This window comes from Suricata suricatta, chromosome 9 (assembly GCF_006229205.1).
Source record: "Suricata suricatta isolate VVHF042 chromosome 9, meerkat_22Aug2017_6uvM2_HiC, whole genome shotgun sequence".
NCBI lineage: Eukaryota > Metazoa > Chordata > Mammalia > Carnivora > Herpestidae > Suricata > Suricata suricatta.
The window spans coordinates 47,066,302-47,087,140 of NC_043708.1; the positions used below are offsets into that span (position 1 = coordinate 47,066,302).

Below are 20,839 nucleotides of genomic sequence, written 5' to 3' on the forward strand. Positions count from 1 at the left end.
GAAGACACGTGCTCCATTGGCCCCTGGGTAGGAGGCGGGACTAGACTGCACCGAGAGCCCTGCAGCGTCCGGCTCAAGGGACCGCCTCGGGGGCTGAAAGGGGACAGGGGAGGGGCGCAGGCGATGGTCCCGGCGCTGCGCTACCTCCGCGGCACCTGCGGCTGGGTCGCTGGGAGTTTCCCCGGGGGGTTCTCCTCCGCGTGCCGGCCGGCACCAGGGAGGCCCTGGCCGCTGTGCCAAGGTGGTCGCCCAGCCAGCACCCGGTGAGTAGCCGCTGGCCTGCCCTCGCCGCCTGTGCTACTGCTTCTCTCGGAGGTGCCTCTTGTTGGACCTCTGCCCCTGCTCTACTTCCCTGTCCCGGGCGTGAGAAAAGGTCAGGGTCCTGTGGAGCCCTGGCTGCAGCCTCAGATCCCAGGAGTTAACCTGTAGAATTCGTTGGTTGTGTTCGTGTGACAGATGAAAAGAATAAGGCAGTGTTGAGTGGAGCTCTGGAGCAGTTCTGGTTTTGAATACTACCCCTCCACTTAGTATTCAATTTTTGGGTGGGTTACTTAAACTCCTTTAAAGGCTCAGTTGTGGGCAGGATCATAGTCTCTCTCGTAGGTGGTGGTTTTAAGGGTTAAAGGACCTACTACACTAAGCAGTCAAATATACTGTTAATTAGCTGGCATCCCTGGTGTTTCTTGTAAGATTTGAAACCGTTCTTAAATCAATCAGTTCCTGGCAAACACTGCATAGAGTTGCCCTGTGAGAAGCAGTTCAGTTACTAGTCAAAGCCTGCGCAACAAGTAAGTGTCCTGTGATTTGAAGTTTGGAGGTCACATTAGAAACCACTGGCTTTCTCTGCACTCTGTGAAGGAAATGGCTTATGCTAAGGCTTTATTTTTTTTTTTTAATTTTTTTTTTACTTTTTTTTTTTTTTTTTTTTTGAGAGAGAGAGTGAGACGGAGCATGAGAAGAGAGGGCCAGGAGAGAGAAGGAGACATAATCTGCAGCATGTTCCATAATTAGCACAGAGCCCGACAGCGGGCTCAAACCCACTAACCTGGAGATCATGACCTGAGCCGAAGTCAGACACTTAACCTACTGAGCCACTCAGTCGCCCCTATGCTAAGGTTTTAAAGCTGGAAAGGTCTTGGCTATTTTGAGAACTAGAAGGTGGGCAAGATGAATGTGGCTGGAGCTTAGTGGAGCAGAGATGGTGTGGAATGATCCTGGAGACAGGCTACATCACAACGGGGATTTGATTTGATTTTAACTACATAATTGAACTTTATTCTAAAAGAATTGGGAGACTTTTAGAGGGTTTTTAAGAAGAGGGAGTGATTAAATGTTGAGGTTTCAAAAGTTGACTGGCTGCTGTGTGTTAGTTGGAGGGGGCTTAGAGTGGGATAGGATACATAGTGCGGGTATGTAGACCATTATTTTGGGAATGTTTTTCTTAAGGGAAGAAGGGAGACTTAGTGAAGGTTTTGTTTATACTTTTTATTTTGAAATAATTGTAGACCACAGGAAATTGCAAAAATACAGATTTTATATTACTCCAATGATAGCATCTTACTTAACTATATAGTACAATATCAAAACTAGGAAATGGACATTGGTATAATCCAGACTGTGTTCAGATTTTATCAGTTTTTAGATGCATTCATTTGTGTGTCTGTGTTTCTATGCAATTCAATCATGTTAATTTGTGTAACTGTCACCACAAAATATAGAAATGTTTGATCACCACAAAGGTATCTCTTATGTTATCAATCCCTTTATATTCACATCCCATCTCTTCACCCTTCCTAATCCTTGGCAACTACTAATCTATTCCCTAAACTCTAAAATTTTGTCATCTTGAGAATGTTGTATAAGGGGAATCACACAGTACATGACCTTATGAGATTGGCTTTTTTTACACAGCATAATGTCTTTGAGATTCATACATGGTGTTGCCTGTATTGACAATGGGCTCCTTTTAGTTGTTGCGTAGCATTTCATGGTATGGTTGTATTACAGTTTGTTTAACCATTCACCGGTTGAAGGATATCTGAACTGTTTATAATTTGGGGCTATTATGAATAAAGCTGCTGTGACATTTATATACAGGTTTTTGTATGAACATAAGTTTTTGTTTTTCTGAGATAAATCCCCAAGAGTGTAATTGCTAAGACATATTTAGTTAGCATATGCTTAGTTTTTTATTTTCATTGTAGGCATGGTTTTTAACATAGGGCCATAAAAGGAATATCCATTGGGAAATATTGAGTATTGATTTATAACAGAAGAGTACACCAGAGGTTCCCAAGGAAGTGTAAAACATGAAGTCATGCACCTGGCATCCAGGTTCTGAATATTAGAATTTCCCTTACAGAGAGACTTGAGATGAGTGGAGTCCATATTTGGGACTCAAAAAGAGACCATTATATCCTTTAAGTGGGAGACCTTCAACAATCCAGAGAGTGGCTCTGAGGAAGAGTGAGAGATCAATGATGTGGCTCAAATTGGGTAAGATACAAGCCCAAAGATCTGTTTTTCCTATGTACAAGTGAGAACAGAACAAAGGAAGTTGTGCCAACATCAAGACCTAAAGCAATTTTCCAACAGGAGTGGGGTGTGTTATACAATGGCAAACATACATGTTTAGTTTTTTACGAAACTGCTATACTCTATTTTCAGGGTGGCTGTACTCTTACACATTCCTACCAGCAATGTGTGAGCGATCCATTTCCTCCTTATTCTCACCAGCATTCGGTGTTACCACTTTTTAAATTTTAGCCATTCTAATAGGGGTGTAGTGACCTCTTACTGTAGTTTTAATTTGCATTCCCCTAGTGACTAATGGTAGTGAACATCTTCTCATGTGCTTATTTTTCATCTGTATATCTCTCCTCTTTGATGAAATGTGTTCCTATCTTTTGCCCATTTTCTAAATGGCTTAGATAAGAGCTCTTTATATATTCTAGATATGAATCCTTTGTCAGATATGTGGCTTGCAATCAATTTGTTGGTTGTCTTCTTATCCTCTTAACAAAATCTTTTGCAGAACAAAATTTTTAATTTTGATGAAGTCCAGTTTACCAATTTTTCTTATATGGATCATGCCCTTGGTGTCTTCTATTCACTTAACCCGAGATCCCAAAGGTTTTTTCCCTTGTTTTCTTTTAAAGGTTTTATGGTGAATATTTGATAATATAATAATTTATTATAAATTTTTAAAAATTAGAATACTGGTATTGTGTGTATGTTTTCAGGAGGCCTTTTAGAAATAACATTGAAATATTTACAGATGATGTTTAGGATTTGCATCAAAATAATTTAATGCAGGAGGTGAAATAGGTGGAATATAGAAAAAGCAAGATTAGCCATATAAAACTAGATTTGTTGGACATGAAGTAGGTGCTAAAGGTAATCTTTTCTGCTTCTCATTGCTGAATTAGACTATACATGCCCTTCCTAATTTTTGAAATGATTGTATAATCTGGATTTGTGATGGCTAAAAGTCTAAGCCTATTTCTGGGTCAGTTATTTCCCCAAGGTTTGAAATTCTTGCTGTTTCCTTCTCAGTAGAAAAAAGTGCTTGTACATTGAAGATGTAAGTGTTCTGGAGGACCTAAGTCATAAGGACCTAATGTGTTAGTTTATCCTCAAGAATACTCCACTTGAGTTTTGAATGAATAGGTGGTAGAGAAGAGTGTGATACCTAACACAGTAAACACTGCCCAGGCAGAGTGCGGTGGAGATTTAGAGCTTGAGAGAGGCTTAGGAAGTAGCTACCCTGCAATACTGGGTGCAGTTGCTTATACTACTGACCCAACAATGCATGTAACTCTTAAAGTCTGTTTCCTTTGAGAAGGCAATAGCATAAAGCCCAATAAATATTTGATTTTAATGATTACAAAGTAAAAGTTTGATGAAAATTATGCACACAAAGTTTCATGAGATCTTCTGTAAACATGCAATACTTTAAAGATGACTTTCTTTTAAAGCTCATTTGATGTAGTCGTTATTGGTGGCGGAATTGTGGGCCTTGCCTCTGCCCGAGCACTCATCCTGCGACATCCAGCACTTTCCATTGGTGTTCTGGAAAAGGAGAAAGGTTTAGGTATGTATATTATCAATGTTGCTCTTTGGGCTTAACCCGAATACTTGCTCAGTTTTTCAGTTCTGAATCTTTCATGTTGAATGTCGTTGATAGTACCCTTGTTTGGGCTCTTCATAAAGCAGAGTCTTGGACTAGAAATTGAGTAGAGGTGATTTATTTGAGAGGTTGTTTGGGAGGCAGAAGTGAGGGGGTGTGGAGAGTAAACTGGCAAGGAGGAAAAGCCACAGGAGGGTATGTTATCAAGGTTGCATTTGTGAGCTTGATTCCTCTGGAACCTCTGAGGCGCAACATCAGCATTTCCAAGGATTGTGCTCACTTATCCATCAGCTAGTGTTTCTACAGGCTGAGGATTGCCCCTAGGGATGTTGATTTGTAATCTTGTTACAATACAAAAGGCACCGGGGCAGAATACCCAGCGCCATAGTGGGTTTGCCTGTAGTGAGAGGTGGGTTTGTGCACCAGTTTTCTGGTAATGAGGAGTGGATTTGTGCATCAGAGTTGTAAATGAAGTCAAAGATGGCCTGGGGGGATGTGACTTGGACACCAGGTATGGCTACTAGAGGAAGTTGCCAGTGCCCTGCCTAAAAGAACAAACTCAGGCAGAAATCTTCAATAATGTGGTCTCTAATAGTTTCAACTATGTTCCTCCACTTTGTAGGTTTTGTATACATTGTATAGTTTCTCTTATACTGTTTCTCTTGTCCGGTAGCTGTTCACCAGACTGGACATAACAGTGGTGTCATACATAGTGGAATTTATTATAAACCTGAATCTCTAAAAGCTAAATTATGTGTACAAGGTGCAGCCCTCATCTATGAGTATTGTAAACAAAAAGGAATTTCCTACAAGCAATGTGGCAAGGTAAGGCATTTATTTTCTTAGTGATGTTTAATGTTTTTTTTTTAAATTTTTAATGTTTATTTATTTTTGAGAGAGAGAGAGACAGGGCATGAGCAGGGGAGGGGCAGAGAGAGAGGGAGACACAGAATCTGAAGCAAGCTCCAGGCTCTGAGATCTAAGCAGAAAGCCCAGTGTGGGGCTTGAACCCACGAACCACAAGATCAGGACCTGAGCCAAGTCAGATGCTCAACCAACTGAGCCACCCAAGCGCCCCTAACGTTGATTTTTTTTAATGGCTTTTCTTTCTTTATATCTATGTAATTTGCAAAGTCTAATGTTAGGAAATAACTTTAGAAAGAATGGGATGACTAACTTCATGTAATTTAAAGAATAACGGTTTTATTGACATATAATTTATATATCGTATACCATACAATTCACCCGTTTATTGAAGTGTTCAATTTGGTTTTTAGTATATTCATAAAATCATGCAACTATCACCACTGTCTGATTTTAGAATATATTGATAACCTCAAAAAGAAACTTTTATGCATTAATGGTCATTGACTATACCTCTCACGTCCTATTCCTACCATTCCCAGGCTCTTGGCAACTACTAATATATCTCTGTGGATTTGCCTATTCTAGAAGTTTCCTATAAATAGAAACCTACAATATGTTGTCTTTTGTGACTGGCTTCTTTTACTTAGCATAATGTCTCAAGGTTCGTTTATCTTGTGGCATGAATCGGTACTTTATTCCTTTTTATATTCCATTGTGTAGTTATACCACAGCTTATTTACCTATTTATCAGTTGACAGACATGTGGGTTCCCATATTTGACTATTATGAATAATCTATCTGATTATTATGAATAATGCTGTTATGGACGTTTATGTACACTTTTTTGAATGGACATGTATTTTCATTTCTCTCAGATATATACCTAGGAGTGAAATTCTGAGGTCATATGGTAACTCCAAGTTTAACATCTTGAGGAGCTGTCAAACTTTTTAAAGTTCTACACTATTTTATTTTTAAACATTTTTTAAATGATTTTTACTTATTTTTGAGAGAGAGAGAGAGAGAGTGTGTGTGTGTATGATTGGGGGAGTGGCAGAGGGAGATGGAGACACAGAATCTGAGGCAGGTTCCAGGCACTGAGCTGTCAGCACAGAGCCCGATGTGGGGCTCGAACTTGTAAACTGCAAAATCATGACCTGAGCCACGTCAGACACTTAACTGACTGAGCCACCCAGGTGCCCTAAAGTTGTACACTATTTTAAATTGCCATCAGCAATTAATGAGGATTCCCATATCTCCACATTCTTGCCAACACCTGTTTTTGTCTATTTTAGCCATCCTAGTAGATGTGAAGTAATATGTCAGTATGGTTTTGATTTGCATTTCCCTAGTAATTAATGGTATTGAGCTTCTTTTCATATGCTTATTGAACATTCAGTTATATTCTTTGGAGAAATGTCTTTTCAAATCTTTTGCCCATTTAAAATTGAGTTATTTGTCTTTATTCTTGAGTTGTATGTGTTCTTTATATATTCTGGATACGATTCCTTATCAGCTATATGATATTTACTAAAATATTTTTTATGTACAAAATAAACTAGTAACAATAGTAATGATAATTATAATACTAATGTTAATATTTTAAATATTACTAAATATTTTCTCCTATTCCATAGATTTTTACTTTCTTGATGATATACTTTGAAGCACAAAAGCTTTTAATTTTGCTGAAGTCCAGTTATCTTTTTTTCTTTTGTTGCTAATGCTTTTAGTATCATATCTAAGAAATCAGTGCCTACCATTAGATCATAAAAAATTGCTCCTCCATTTCTAAAAGCTTTATAATATCCTTAGCTTTGACATTTAGATCTCTGATCACTCCCTTCCCCCCAGTGAGTTGATTTATTAATTCCAGGTGGTACAGAATTTGGGGTAGATCAAAGATTGAAGGACAGACTTTGGCAAGGTCCTGGGATGGGTTTACTCTGACTTCAGCACTAAGGTAGAAATAGCTGAGAGAGAAGAACTAAAGAGAAGATGAGTCACTGTAAGATTTTTTATTTTTTTATTTTTACAAAACTTTATTCTTAAATGTACAGCAGCATCCACGAGGACACTTTATTCTAGCTGAGGGTGTTAACAGATACTGTGACAGGTAATCCAGATGTTTAAAGAGGAATGGAATTAAGGATCACCACTTCCAACTGTAGCCAGAAGAGTATTTCCTACAGCCTTGGCTTTTAGCCCCTTGAGTTTCTTCTGTTTGTGTTTCTGCTTGAATGACTTATCTTCCTAGTGTTAGACCTTTTTTTCCCCAATGGAGTCAAGGAGAGTAGAATCCAGGAGCGCAAATGGAGTTGGTTAATGGGTTTATTTTAGTTCACTGAATGGCCCCTCCCTCCTGAGTAGCTGGAAATCCTCAGAAGAGAGCTCCACCAAGCAGGAGCTCAGGGTTTTTAAGGGTTTTGGCAAGACAAAATGGGTCATCATGTAGTTAGCCAATTACAATTTACAGCATTTCATTGTAGCCAATTATATTGTAATACACAGACATTAGTTTTGGTGGGAACCTATTATTTTAAAGTTCTTAGTCTTTTAAAATGACCAATCATAGTAAGACACCTAAGATGCTGCAAGGGAGTGACTAGGTGACTTTCACCCGTGGACTTTGCCTTGGCCAGGTCTTAGTAAAGGGGTGGGGCTGCTTAACAGATTCTTGAAAAACAAGTAGGTCACCATGTACCATATCGAGTTATAGTCTTAGGGTCTTTCCAGAGCCCATTTGCTCAACCTTTAATTATTTACCAGAATGGTTATGAGCGAGTGAAACAATAGTTGGTATTTTAGGGTCCAATTTGACCCAAGAGGGTAGGGTCTTACACTAGTTCATTTCCTTGGCCTGCTTCTTTGGCTATTTCGGGGGCTTACCACCTTCACAGCTGGACTCCTGCTTCTTCCCCAGATTCTGCCACCAGAAGCAGAGCCCTTCACCCCAGCTCTGCACCTATACTTCTAGTATATGACCACTTTTTTTTTTTTTGAGAGAGTGAGAGAGAGACAGTGTGAGCAATGGAGGGTCAGAAAGAGAGGGAGATACAGAATCTGAAGCAGGCTCCAGGCTCTGAGCTAGCAGTCAGCACAGAGCCCGACCCGGAACTCGAACCCACGAAAGGTGAGATCATGACCTGAACCAAAGCCAGGCGCCCCTATCATCACTTTTAAATTGATTTTGACATATAGTGTGAGGAAGGGCCTCAAAATAATCCTTTTGCATGTAGCTATGCAGTTGTCTTAGTGCCATTTACTGAAAAGATTGTTCTTTCTATTGATTCTAACAGTCAAGATTGTTTTGACACCTTTATCAAAAGTTAGTTGAGCATAAATGTAAAATGGTATGTTTAGGATTCTCAATTCTATTTGATTGATGTATGTCGATCTTTATGCCAATACTACAGTTATCTTGATTACTGTGACTCTTGATTATATTTTGAAATCAGGAAGTGTGAGTCCTCTAACTGTCCTTTTTTCAGGATTATTTTGACTCTTCTGGTCCTTTGCATTTCCATATGAGTTTTAGGATTAGGCAGTTTTTCCAAAAAAGCAGCTAGAATTTTGATAGAGTTTGTGTTGAATCTATAGATAATTTGGGGAGTATTGCCATCTTAACAATATTAAATCTTGCAAACCATAAACATGGGAATGTCTTCCCCCCCCTTTTTTTTTTTAGATCTTCTTTATGTTCTTTCACCAATATTTTGTATTTGTCAGTGTACAAGTCTTGCATTTTTTTTGCAAAATTTATTCCTTGGTATTTCATTCTTTTTGAGGGTTTTGTGAGAAGTATTTTCTTAATTTCACTTTGAATTATTTATTGCTAATGTATAGATCATGATTTTTTATATAGTTTTTTCTTATAGGTTTGCTAAACTCATTATAATAGTTTCTTTGTGTGTGGATTCCTTAGGATTTTCTATATGCAGGATCATGCCATCTGCAAATAAGATAATTTTACTTCTTTTTTCAATTTGGCTACCTTATATATATTTTTTTTCTTGCCTAATTTCCCCAGGTAGAATCGCAAATACAGTGTTGAATAGAAGTAGTGAACAGGACAGCCTTGTATTGTTGCTGATTAGAGAGAAAGCATTCAATCTTGCATTATTTAGTATGATGCTAGCTATATGTAGGTTTTTTGCAAATGCCCCTTATCAGATTGAGGAAGTTCCTTTCAATTGCTAGTTTGTTAAGTGTTTTTTGTTGTTCTTGTTGTTTTGTTTTTTAAGGCTTTTTATTTTTAAGTAATTTCTATACCCAACAGGGGGCTCAAACCCACAACTCCAGAGGATCAAGAGTCATATGTTCTGCCAACTGAGCCAGCCAGGCGCTCCAAGTTTGTTAAGTGTTTTGTTTTTGTTTTGTTTTGTTTTGTTTTGTTTTGTTTTGAAATCATGAAAGGGTGTTGGATTTTCTCTCACATCTTTTCCATTTCTGTTGAGGGCAGTTGTTTTTATATTCTATTAGTATGGTGTATTACATTAATTGACTTTTGAATGTTAAATTGATCTTGCATCCTGTAATAAATCCCCCTTGGTCACAATGTATAATTTTTTTATTTTACCGCACTCAGTTTACTAGTGTTATCTTCAGGATTTTTGCATCAGTATTTGTATGGGACATTGGTCTGCAGTTTTATTTTCTTTGGTATCTGTATTTGATTTGGGTATCCGGCTAATACTGGCCTCAGAGAATTACGTAGGAAGTATTCCCTCCTCATCTGTTTGTTTGTTTAATTTTTAAGAGAGAGAGAGACAGAGTGCAAGAGGGGGAGGGACAGAGAGAGGGAGACACAGAATTTGAAGCAGGCTCCAGGCTCTGAGCTGTCAGCGCAGAGCACCACACAGGGGCTTGAACTCATGGACTGTGAGATCATGATCTGAGCTGAAGTCAGAAACTTAATCAACTGAGCCACACAGGTGCCTCTCCTCTTTTCTTTTTTGAAAGAGTTTATGCAGAATTGGTATTAATTTTTCTTTAAACATAGAGTAACATTCATGTGTAAAGCCCTTGGGCCCGAGCTTTTTTTTATGGGAAGTTTTACAGTTACTAATTGAATCTCTTTACTTCTTACAGCCATATTCAGATTTTCTTTTTCCTCTTTAGTTTCAGAAGTTTGTGTTTTTCTATGAATGTTTCCATTTCATTTGGATTTAATTTGTTGCCATACTGCTCTTCATGATATTCCCTTATAAATCTTCTCCATGTAAATTTTAAGAGTAAAAGTTTATTGTTGCTATTAAAGATGCTATGAAGATTTTTTTAAATGATGTGGAATAATGGTTCCAACATGGTGTTAAGTGAAGAAAAAGTAAGATATAAAACTGCATTTATGCTTTTTATGTACGAATTATAAGGGGTTTTCATATATTCTGAATATTAGATAACATCAATTATATAATTTGTGAATATTTTCACTCATTCTGTGAGTGGTCTTTTCACTTTCCTGATAGTGTTCTTTGATTCTACTTTTATTTTTGAGGTTATTTGTTGATTTAAATAACCTTTACACCTTGATTAAAAGTATAGTGTCATGAAATTCTGGTGACTTCTTGCTATGAAATAGCAATTCGTGAATTCTAACGTACCTGTGAATATGCATCTCTGCTTTTATTTTCTAGTAGCTGTTAAGGAAGAAATTACTTCAAACAGATACTTTGCATAGAAATAAAATGAAAAAGAATCATAAATAAAGTTGATTAATTTAATGTTTTTTTTTCCTCTGCAGTAGAATGCATTAGTAAATACTTTATAATATACTTTATTGCAGGAAATTAAGTGGATAGTTTTTTCTCTTAGTGATATCCTGTTATACTGAATACTACTGACTTTCTGATGTATGGATATTTTACATTCTCTTATAGAAATAAGGAGGCCATTCTGTTTTTCTGTTTGTTTTGTTTTTGTTTCTTAATTATAAAGACTAAGCCACTTGTACTTCTCTCCCCTGGGGGATTGAGGGAGTGGTGTTGATAACAGTTGCTGACACCAAGATTCACGTAGCAACCATGATAGCAGATGTGGAAATTGAGGCTACATCTCACTTCTGGGGAAAATTTGTTTTAATGCAGTTTTCTTAAGATACCTTTTTTTTAGTGGAGGAGGAAATTGAGGTCATGAAGAAAGAGAGAAGTAGATAAAAATCAACTGAATTTGAATCTTGCAATAATTTATGATTTCCTGTTGACTGTATCTTTTATAGCTGGTCATATGTTTAACTCTCTCCATATTCTCTATCCTTTTATTTATTTATTTTTTTTAAGCTTATAGTAGCTGTTGAACAGGAAGAAATTCCCAGACTTCAGGCCTTATATGAGAGAGGCCTACAGAATGGCGTTCAGGGCTTAAGGCTAATCCAACAGGAGGATATAAAAAAGAAGGAGCCATACTGTAGGGTAAGTGATTTATCAACTCCACGTACAGCTCACAGGGACATTTTCATTTAAGGCTCAGTCCTGTGACATGGAGGCTGAGGGTGAACCTATAGGAGGCAAGTATCACTGCCTCTGTGACAGTAGGTGACAGACACAAGAGGGCTTGCCATAAACTGAACACCTAATGTCTTCTTTCCTTGTGAGAAAATAGCAGATCTGAATTAAAAAAGCAAAGGCAATGAGGTCTGAGACCATCTGGCATGTTGGGAAGGCATTGGTGAGGTGTGGTCGAATCCTAGAATGTGTAGGGCGAGATAATAGAGGAGACTGGAAAGGCAGGATTAGACTTGTGTAGAGGGCCTGCTATTCCTGCTAATAACTTTGAAATTAGTAGGCATGGGGAGCCACTGAAAATTTTTGAGGAGGGTGGCTATAGTATCCCTGAGTGTGGAGGGTAGGTTGTAGAGCTTCTTGCTTAGAACATGCTATGGGGAGAGCAGATCTTTTTCTTTCATTTATGAAAGAGACATGAAAAATAATTTAATAGTTACTCTGCGTATCAGCTTTTTTGATAGTCTTTTCAGAGGCTGTCAGTCCAACCCCCAGTTCCACTGACTGTTCCAATGAATGGCTGCATCTCCTGTTCCGCACCCCCCCCTTTTATTGACAGTAGATAATAGGAGAACTCTAGGTACCTGTCCTAGAGAATGTGATTTTGAACTCACTGCCAGGCAGTGCTTATCAAAAGCTTGGTTTATGGGAGATAAAAACACAATTTATGAGCCAAATCCTGAAGGATATGTAGACCATTTATTCCCACACATAGTGGCACACCTGCACTACGCTGTTTTCTCTCCCTGTCCTACTCCCCGATCCCAAATTTCTGTCCTTGGGTTGTGCTTTCGTTTTATGGCATCAGCCTAAGGAGAAGGTCATTGTGACACCGCGGCCTCTACTGTTAGGATGTGGTCAAGGACATAGGTTGTTCATTTTGTTACACAACATCTCTCTCTGAAAACCCTCAGGAGAAATTTTCCTCAGACCTCATTTCTAAGAATAGTGTTCTTTCTGAGCACAATTGGCTTGTTTTTATCCAATGAACACTGAATCATTTCGTTGATGGTGTTGTTGTGTTTACCTTGGCTTCCAGGGAAGCTGAGAGACACATTTGTGCCCCACTCCTGCCAGATGTTTAGGTCCTTACACATCCATTTTTATTTTTTGTATTAATTTCCTTCTTCATTTCATTATGTCTTTCTACTCTCATTTTCTCTCTGCCTTGATTTTTTGGACTTTTTTTTATTGATTCATAATATACAACAAGAATCATAAATGTACAGCTTGATGAATTCTCGTAAACAGCCTCCCAATATTCTCCTCAAGCCCCCTCCTATAAATACCTTTCTCTTAAGAGTAACCACTCTCTTCACTTTTTACATCAGAGGTTTTTGAATTGTGTTTAAGTGGAATCATATAGTATGTACTCATTTTTTGACTAGACTTAGTTGTAGTTATAAGTTTCCTTGCTGTACAATAGTCCATTGTATGAGAGTAGAGGTCAAGGTACATCCCCCCCCCCCATATGGATACCACGTGACCCAGCACAGTTTATCTAAGAGACCATTATTTCTCCACTGCACTGCAGTCTTACCTTTGTGGTATCAGGTGACTGTATGTGTGGGCTCTATGTCTGGACTCTGTTCTGTTGCATTGTCTCTTCTTTTACCACTACCATAGTATCTTAATTACTGTAGCATTTTAGCAGGTTAAAATACCAGTACAGTAATTTATTTAGTTTTGTTCTTCAAGATTGTCATGGCTATTCTTGGATCTTTGTATTTCCATATAGAATTAATTTGCTAAACCCCACAAGGTAACCTTTTGTGATTTTAATGGAAGTTGCATTGAATCTCTAGGTCCATTGGACACAATTAATATCTTCACAATATTTAATCTTCCAGTCCATCACATCGTAGAGCTATCCGTGTATCTATATCTTCTTTAATTCATTGCAAAAATGTGTTCTAATTTTCAGTGTAGAGGTCTTTCATATCTCTTAGTTTCATTTCTAAGTATTTAATGTTTTTTGATGCTCTCATAAATAGTATTGTTACTTAAAGTTCATGTTCTACTTGTATGTTGCAAATGTCTGAAAATGTAATTGATTTTTCACCTTGCGTACCTCTTGGTTGTTAAATTCACATATTTATTCTAATAGTTTGTCTACAATAAATTTTTTTGCTGTCTGCAAATAATTATTTATTTCCTTCCAATTCATATACTTAGCTAGCTCAATATGTAATGCTAGTATAAATTGTTTTTAAAACATTGTTTTTTTTTTAACATTTACCCATTTTTGAGAAAGAGAGAAGTGGGGCAAAGGCAGAGAAAGAAGGGAACAGAGAATATGAAGCAGGCTCTGTGCTGAGAGCAGAGAGCCTGATGTGGGGGGCTTGAACTCATGAATCCTGAGTCAAAGTTGGATACTTAACTGACTCAGTCTCCCAGTCAGTGTGCTCAATGCTGGGTTCCCATGACCTGAGCTGAAACCAAGAGCTGGATAGATGCTCAACTAACTGAACCACTCAGGCACCTCTCATATATGTTGTTTTGTGTTCCTTGCTTGTTTTTACAAGCTGCTTCAAATCCTTTTTGCAAAAAAGACAAGGTAGAAATAGATGATTTTTCTCTGAAGTTATCTTTAGTTGTATAGTCGAAGTTGGGTTAAAATACACGGTCTCTTGGGACTCCTGGATGGCTCAGTCATTTAAGTGTCAGAATTCTGCTCAGGTCATGATTCACAGTTCTTGAGTTTGAGCCTCGCATGGTCACTGTGCTTACTGCTCAGAGCCTGGAGCCTGCTTCAGATTCTGTCTGTCTGTCTGTCTCTCTCTCTCTCTGCTCCTCCCCCACTCACACTCTGTCTCTCTCTGTCTTTCAAAAATAAATGTTAAAACAAAATTTAAACAAAGTGTTCTACTGTCTAAAAAAAAAAGAAAAACAGCTTTTCACACATTATAAGGTTAAAGATTAAGGTAGATATTGTGCTATGCACCTGATCATGTGATCTTTTCAGGTCTCAGAATGAGGTAGATGAGCTATGTGTACGTAGATCATCAAATTACATACCTCCATGTATTTTTGTGTCTTAAAAATGAACAAAGTGATTGAATTACTTTCCCAAGGTCACACAGCTTCTAAAGAGTCCCTTGCTTCCAGATCTGATTCAGAACTGGTATTTTTTCTATTCAGTTCCACCAACATTTTCTTTACTATGTGCCAAATACTGTGTTAGGTACTACAGGTAAGAAGAAGATGAGGAAGAGGGGCGCCTGGATGGCTCAGTTGGTTGAGCTTCCAACTTCGGCTCAGGTCATGATCTCACAATTCATGGGTTTGAGCTCTGTGTCAGGCTGTGTGCTGACTGCTAGCTCAGAGTCTGGAGCCTGCTTTAGATTCTGTCTCTTTCTCTCTCTGCCCCTCCTCTGTTCTCTCTCTCTCTCTCTCTCTCAAAAATAAATAAATGTAAAATTTTTTAAAAATTAAAAAAAAAAGATGAAGAAGAAATGGTGGTCAACCTAAAGAAAGTTACAGTGTAGCAGAAGATGTAATTTTAATACAATGATAAGTAGTTTGATAGAACTGATACTCCATTTTGTATCAGTGTATGGAAAAACTTTTAGCTTCATCCAGGAGTTTAGGAACGCCTCCTTCAGGTGAACCTTTGCTCGAAAGATGAGTAAGGAGTGTAACTTACAAAGGAGGTACATCTTGCTCTTCTCTGAGGCCTTTGCAGAGCTATCTACTTTATATAATGCCACATTAGCATTATCTGACACTTTATATAATGCCATATTGTAATTATCTGTGGCTAGATATATTTTGTGGTGGCAATATATAGTGGAAAATACAGTCTGGTTAAATTTCATAAAGGTCTCTTGAGTGAATTTGTCCTTTGTCCTTCAACCCTACTGCTCCCAACAGGACTAGTGGGCAAGATTTCTGTGGTATGGGGTCATTTCTGTTTCTTCCAGTCTTTTCACAAAGAAACAATTTATTGGAGCAGCTCTAATAGGTCTCTTTTTGGACCAGGTCTCTTTAAAAAGAAGATTTAATAGGGGTGTCTGGGTGGCTTAATTGGTTAAGAGTCTTGACTTTGGCTCAGGTTGTGATACCCTGGTTTGTGGGTTCAAGCCCCACATTGGGCTCTGCACTGGCAGTGTGGAGCCTGCTTGGGATTCTCTCTCTGCCCCTGTCCGATGCACGTTATCTCTCTCTCTCAAAAAACAAAACAAAACAAAAACACTTAAAAAAAAATACCCCAAGAGGAGCATCTTAGAATTTTTTTTAATGTTTATTTATTTTTGAGAGACAGAGAAGAGAGGGCAGGGGAGGGGCAGAGAGAGAGGGAGTCACAGAATCCAAAGCAGGCTCCAGGCTCTGAGCTATCAGCGCAGAGCCTGACGCGGGCCTGAACTCAAAAACCACGAGATCATGACCTGAGCCAAAGTGGGACACTTAACTGACTAAGCCATCTAGGCATCTCCTTCTTGGAAAAAATTTTAGTGCTTTTGTAAACTTTGACTTTGGAGTTTAGCTCTTGACAGTTCTGTGCCTAGGCTCACTCTTACCTTAGCTTTCCTGATTTTGCTGCCTTTTCTTTAATACTGTTGGTCAACCACACATTCATCTGTTCCTCTCTCCTACTGACTGACTTCTGACTTCCAACTTTCTGTGTCCTGCTCGCTTGATTCTTTTCCAGCCACCTGACCTGCGGTGGCCTCAGATTTCAGGCTCTGACCTGCTAACCTGTATGGTGTGCCCAGCCTCCAAGCTGATAGCCAGCCTGTCCACCAGTCCCATTCTGTGCCAGGGTATTGGATTGCTTAGCAGTAGTGACTCACTTTACCCAACATACACGTCGAGTGGGGCACACCAACATCTCATGAGGAGGAGCAAAACCAAGACTAGAAAGACAAAGAAAAAAAAGGAGACCTTTAAAGGAAGGTAGAAAAGGGGAAAGGGTCCCTAGTATGTTTAAAGACAGCCCTCAGAAGTTCAGTAAATGTTTGAGGCCCTTTTGTGTGTCAGGCATTGTGCTGGTTAGTAGGAAAATAAGATGAATAAGGCAGATATTTGGGATTCCAAAAAACTATTGATAGGAAGCACTTTTACGGCATGTTTTTGTCCCTCTGTTATCTTATTTGCCATATAGTTTTATACAAATTCAGAAGTTTTTGTAACTAAACTCTTGTTATTATCCTAAGTTAATTTTTCCAACGTCATTGTACCCTAAATACTATTTATAGTTTGATTTTGGATTATAACTATTGACTTGTGAATTTGGAAGTGGTCAGGCAATATAAGGTCTATATAAAAATCTTAAACTTGTATCTACTACATTAAGACAGAAGGAATGATTTTTGTGTTTGGCAAATGATCTCATACTCTGGAAGTAAGAATGAAGTTTGCCAAATGTTGGTTTCAATTTGTGACAAGAGACTATAGTGTGTTTTGTGTGCCTCTTACTGCTAGTGTGATCTGGACATTTGGAATCACGGTCAGGGATGGGTAGCAAAGTTAAAAACTTTTAAAGGCTAGGCAAGTAAATTATTGGAGTAGGGGTGGGACTGACTACAAGAATAAGGTATTTAAAATATACTATCAGATATTATTGTAAAACTGCAGTTCCATGCTGGCCAGACAAGAGAATGGCAACATTTACGAGTCACACTCAGCTTCTGGGCATTAGTTGTACCAGAAACCAGGCTTTCACCCTCTTAGGAAAGTTGATTAGGAGAACTGATACACTCATATACACAGTAAGGGTTTTTCCAAGAATTCACCAGAATCTAGTTAATACTTGCTGTATGAAATTCTATTTTTTCTCTTTTTCTTTTTAAATTTATTTTAGAGAGAGAGAGGGCATGCAGGATTGGGAGAGGGGTTGAGGGGGGTAGAGTGAGAGCAAGAGAGAGAGAGAGAGAGAGAGTTCTAAGCAGGCGTCATGCTCAGCATGGAGCTTGATGCAGGGCTCGATCCTATGAATCCAGAATCATCTCAGAGCCAAAATCAAGAGTTAGACACTCAACCAACTGAGTCATTCAGGCATCCCTCTATTCTTATTCTTAAGAATAAGAAAAGGCCAACACACATTCAACATTTATTATAAAAAGTAAAATGAGTATGATTGTAGATCATTCGGCTATAGAGTTTGAGCATGTTTTGATTGGCAAAACAAAAACAAAAAATCCCACAAAACAACAACAATAACAAAAAACTCAGGCTATTAATTTCTCATATTACTTGAAGAGAAAGTTTGCGTTAACTGCATAAAATCTCCATTCAGTATTTGTAGTCTTGAAGTTAGAGTCTGCAGCAAATTAAATCAATGCTCTGAAAACATTGTAAATAGAACAACTCTGAGTCTTCACTGAATGTGCATGACAGATGATCTACTACTGGGAAAATCTAGTGGAGTTTATTTAGAAAAATCATATGGTGATACAGAATTTGACTCTGAATTTGACTCACCGTCAGGTATGGTAAAGGAGGAAGAAAAATGAAAAACTCAATGTAGCAGCCAGAAGAGTCCAGCAAAATTAACTCCCCTAGAGGAGAATTATTTCCTAAGTATGGAGATTTTTTTACTTAGCTAGTATTATTTCTTTTATTGACTAGACACTTTTTGCAACATCAAATTTAGGCACTGAATTTTTGGTAAGAAATGATAATCATGTTATCTATCAAAGTTAACAGTAAAAAATTCAGCTGCAAATAAAATTTATGGAACAACCTATCCTCAACAATTTTTAATTGTATTAACTTGACTTTTTCGTAATCCTATCTCAGGGTCTAATGGCTATTGATTGTCCATACACTGGTATTGTGGACTATCGGCAGGTGGCTTTGTCATTTGCCAAGGATTTCCAAGAAGCAGGTGGCTTTGTCTTGACCAGTTTTGAAGTAAAAGATATTGAAATGGCTAAAGAAAGTCCTTCCAGAAGTGAAGATGGTAAGCCATCCTTGTCTTTCCTTTTGAATATTTGTATTGACTTCTGAACCAAATTGGGACTATTTTTGGCTGGGGTGGTGGGAGGGCCTCCAGGAAGTAGGCTAAAGTAGGGTGCAGAGCTGGATGCATGTGCAGAAGTGATGAGTGTGAGATTGGATGTGGGAAAACTGGGGCTCTGGTGAGTCTTGTGCTAACTGAATTTGGCACTGATTGGACACTTCTGATTGGTGCTAAAACCTGAACTGCCAAGGCTGTTAATGGAAAACCAGCCCCTCAGATGCTTGCTTATTTTATACATTACAGTCAAAATTCCTTGGGGATGCTTATTAAAAATGCAGATTTGGGGGCACTTGGCTGGCTCAGTTGGAAGAGCATGCAACTCTTGATCTCAGGGTTGTGGGTTTGAATCCCACATTAGGTATAGAGATTATTTTAAAATGAAATATTTTTTTAAAATGCAGGAACACCTGGGTGGCTCAGCTAGTTGACCATCTGGCTTTTGATTTCAGCTGAAACTTTCTCTTCAAGTAACATGAAAAATTAATAGACTGAGTTTTTTGTTGTTGTTTTGTGGGATTTTTAGTTTTTGTTTTGCCAGTCAAAACATGCTCAGACTCTATAGATGAATGATCTACAATCATACTTATTTGACTTTTTAAAACAAATGTCAAACGTGCATTTGCCTTTTCTAATTCTTAAGAATAAGAATAGAAGGGCGCCTGAATGGCTCAGTTGGTTGAGTGTCTGACTCTTGATTTTGGCTCTGGTCATGATCCCAGGGTCATGGGATCAAGCCCTGTGTTGGGTTCACTGCTGAGTGTGGAGTCTGCTTAGGATTATCTCTCTCTGCCCCTCGACCCCTTTCCCCTGCTCATACTCTCTCTTTTTCTCTCTAAAACAAAAAATAATTATTATAAAAATTAAAAATGCAGATTTTAGCATACCTAAGCTTAGTGGATCAACTGTCTGGAGACAGGGCATGACTCAGCCATTATGAAGTCCCCCATTCCCCCCACCATTGTAGACTACTTAGAGTTTGTTTTGTTTTGCTTTGTTGTGGGGACATTTTTTTTCTTCCCTATTTTTTTCTTTTAAAGTAGGCTTCACACTCAGCGTGGAGGCCAGTGTAGGGCATGAACACACATGATCCTAAAATCAAGATCTGAGATGAGATCAAGAGTTGAACACTCAACTGATTGAGCCACCTAACTGCCCCTGGTGACAATTTTTTGGAAACCAAATAACTTGATTTGTAACCTTGAATCTTTTGGACATTTTTGCTAATGGGAAATTTGAAGGAGAAAAAGTGTAGTGCTCAGTTCTTCCTTGACACATATTTAAGGAGATCTTAGCCATCTGAATTATTTTCCCAGTGTCCTCCTGAATTCTAATATGATGAGCAAAATGGTCAAATAATTAATATTGGTATAGGTAGGTAGCATAAAATCAAATTTATGATACACATAGATTGTTTCTTTACCTAATGTACATATGCTTGACTTTGAGACCCCATGTGTCTGACTGGGAACTAATTTTATAAATAGTTTATGATTAGAACTTCTTGTGTTCCAATAACTCTTGCTTCTCTACACAACCTAGAACCTACAAAGACTCGGGTTACCTACACTTAGACAAAAATCATTCATTAGTCCTTTGCAAAAGTACATACTGATTAATGATCTTTTACAAAGTGGTTTCTAGGATTGTAGTTCAGAGAAGAGCCGGGACTGCTTGTGTTGGATCTGAGGTGGGGAGTGCTCTATGAGCATAGATAAAGGGAATTAAAACAAGTTTAAAAGTATGCCAAGAGTTTTATGTATTATCAAATATGAACTACTTTAATTTTGTTTCTTCATAGAAAACTTTAGAATGAAAGTAGGAAGCAGAGGAAAATAGTTTAAATTTTATACTAGTATAATATTTCTAATAATGTAGGTTTTCTTTTACTAAAAATCTTTCACTAATTCTTTTTTTTCAGGGATGAAATATCCAATTGTTATAAGGAATACAAAGGTAAAGATTCTTAAGCAAAACTACTTGTATCTACTTTAATTTCATCCTCTCTCCTTCCTTAAAAAGTTTAATCACAGTGCTGTTTTCTATGTGCTTGAATGAATTTTGTATAATGTAGAAGTTACTCTGAGACAAATTCTTTGAGACCAGTTTAAAATCTTGCTTTCTAAGAAGGGTTTCAACTTGGAAATATATTCACAGAGTGATTGTGCCAGCAAAGAATAGGATTATAAAAACTTGGAGTGTTTAAGGCAACACTGATAAATATTTTATTGCTCTGCCTACTTATCTGCATTAATCTATTAGTGCTCTACCAATTAGAGGACTTTGGTGGAGGGCAGATTGCTCAGAGGGAAATGAACTGCTTTCCTTTCACCTTAACGTAGTCTAAAACAAGAGTTATTGGGTGGCAGAGAAGCATTGCAT

The 20,839-nt window shown here is 38.0% G+C and overlaps 1 protein-coding gene across 3 annotated transcripts in view; it reads left to right on the plus strand.

The window, feature by feature from the left end:
* The first annotated feature begins 76 nt into the window (after positions 1–76).
* Positions 77–20,839, plus strand: part of L2HGDH (L-2-hydroxyglutarate dehydrogenase) — a 43,335-nt gene continuing 22,572 nt past the window's right edge. For all 3 annotated transcript variants that reach the window (XM_029952458.1, XM_029952459.1, XM_029952461.1), the window contains exons 1-6: positions 77–263; positions 3,978–4,093; positions 4,803–4,954; positions 11,275–11,406; positions 18,238–18,400; positions 20,379–20,413. In XM_029952458.1, the coding sequence (XP_029808318.1) occupies positions 124–263; positions 3,978–4,093; positions 4,803–4,954; positions 11,275–11,406; positions 18,238–18,400; positions 20,379–20,413 (738 nt within the window). In that variant the 5' untranslated portion in view covers positions 77–123. The remainder of the gene's footprint in view (positions 264–3,977; positions 4,094–4,802; positions 4,955–11,274; positions 11,407–18,237; positions 18,401–20,378; positions 20,414–20,839) is intronic.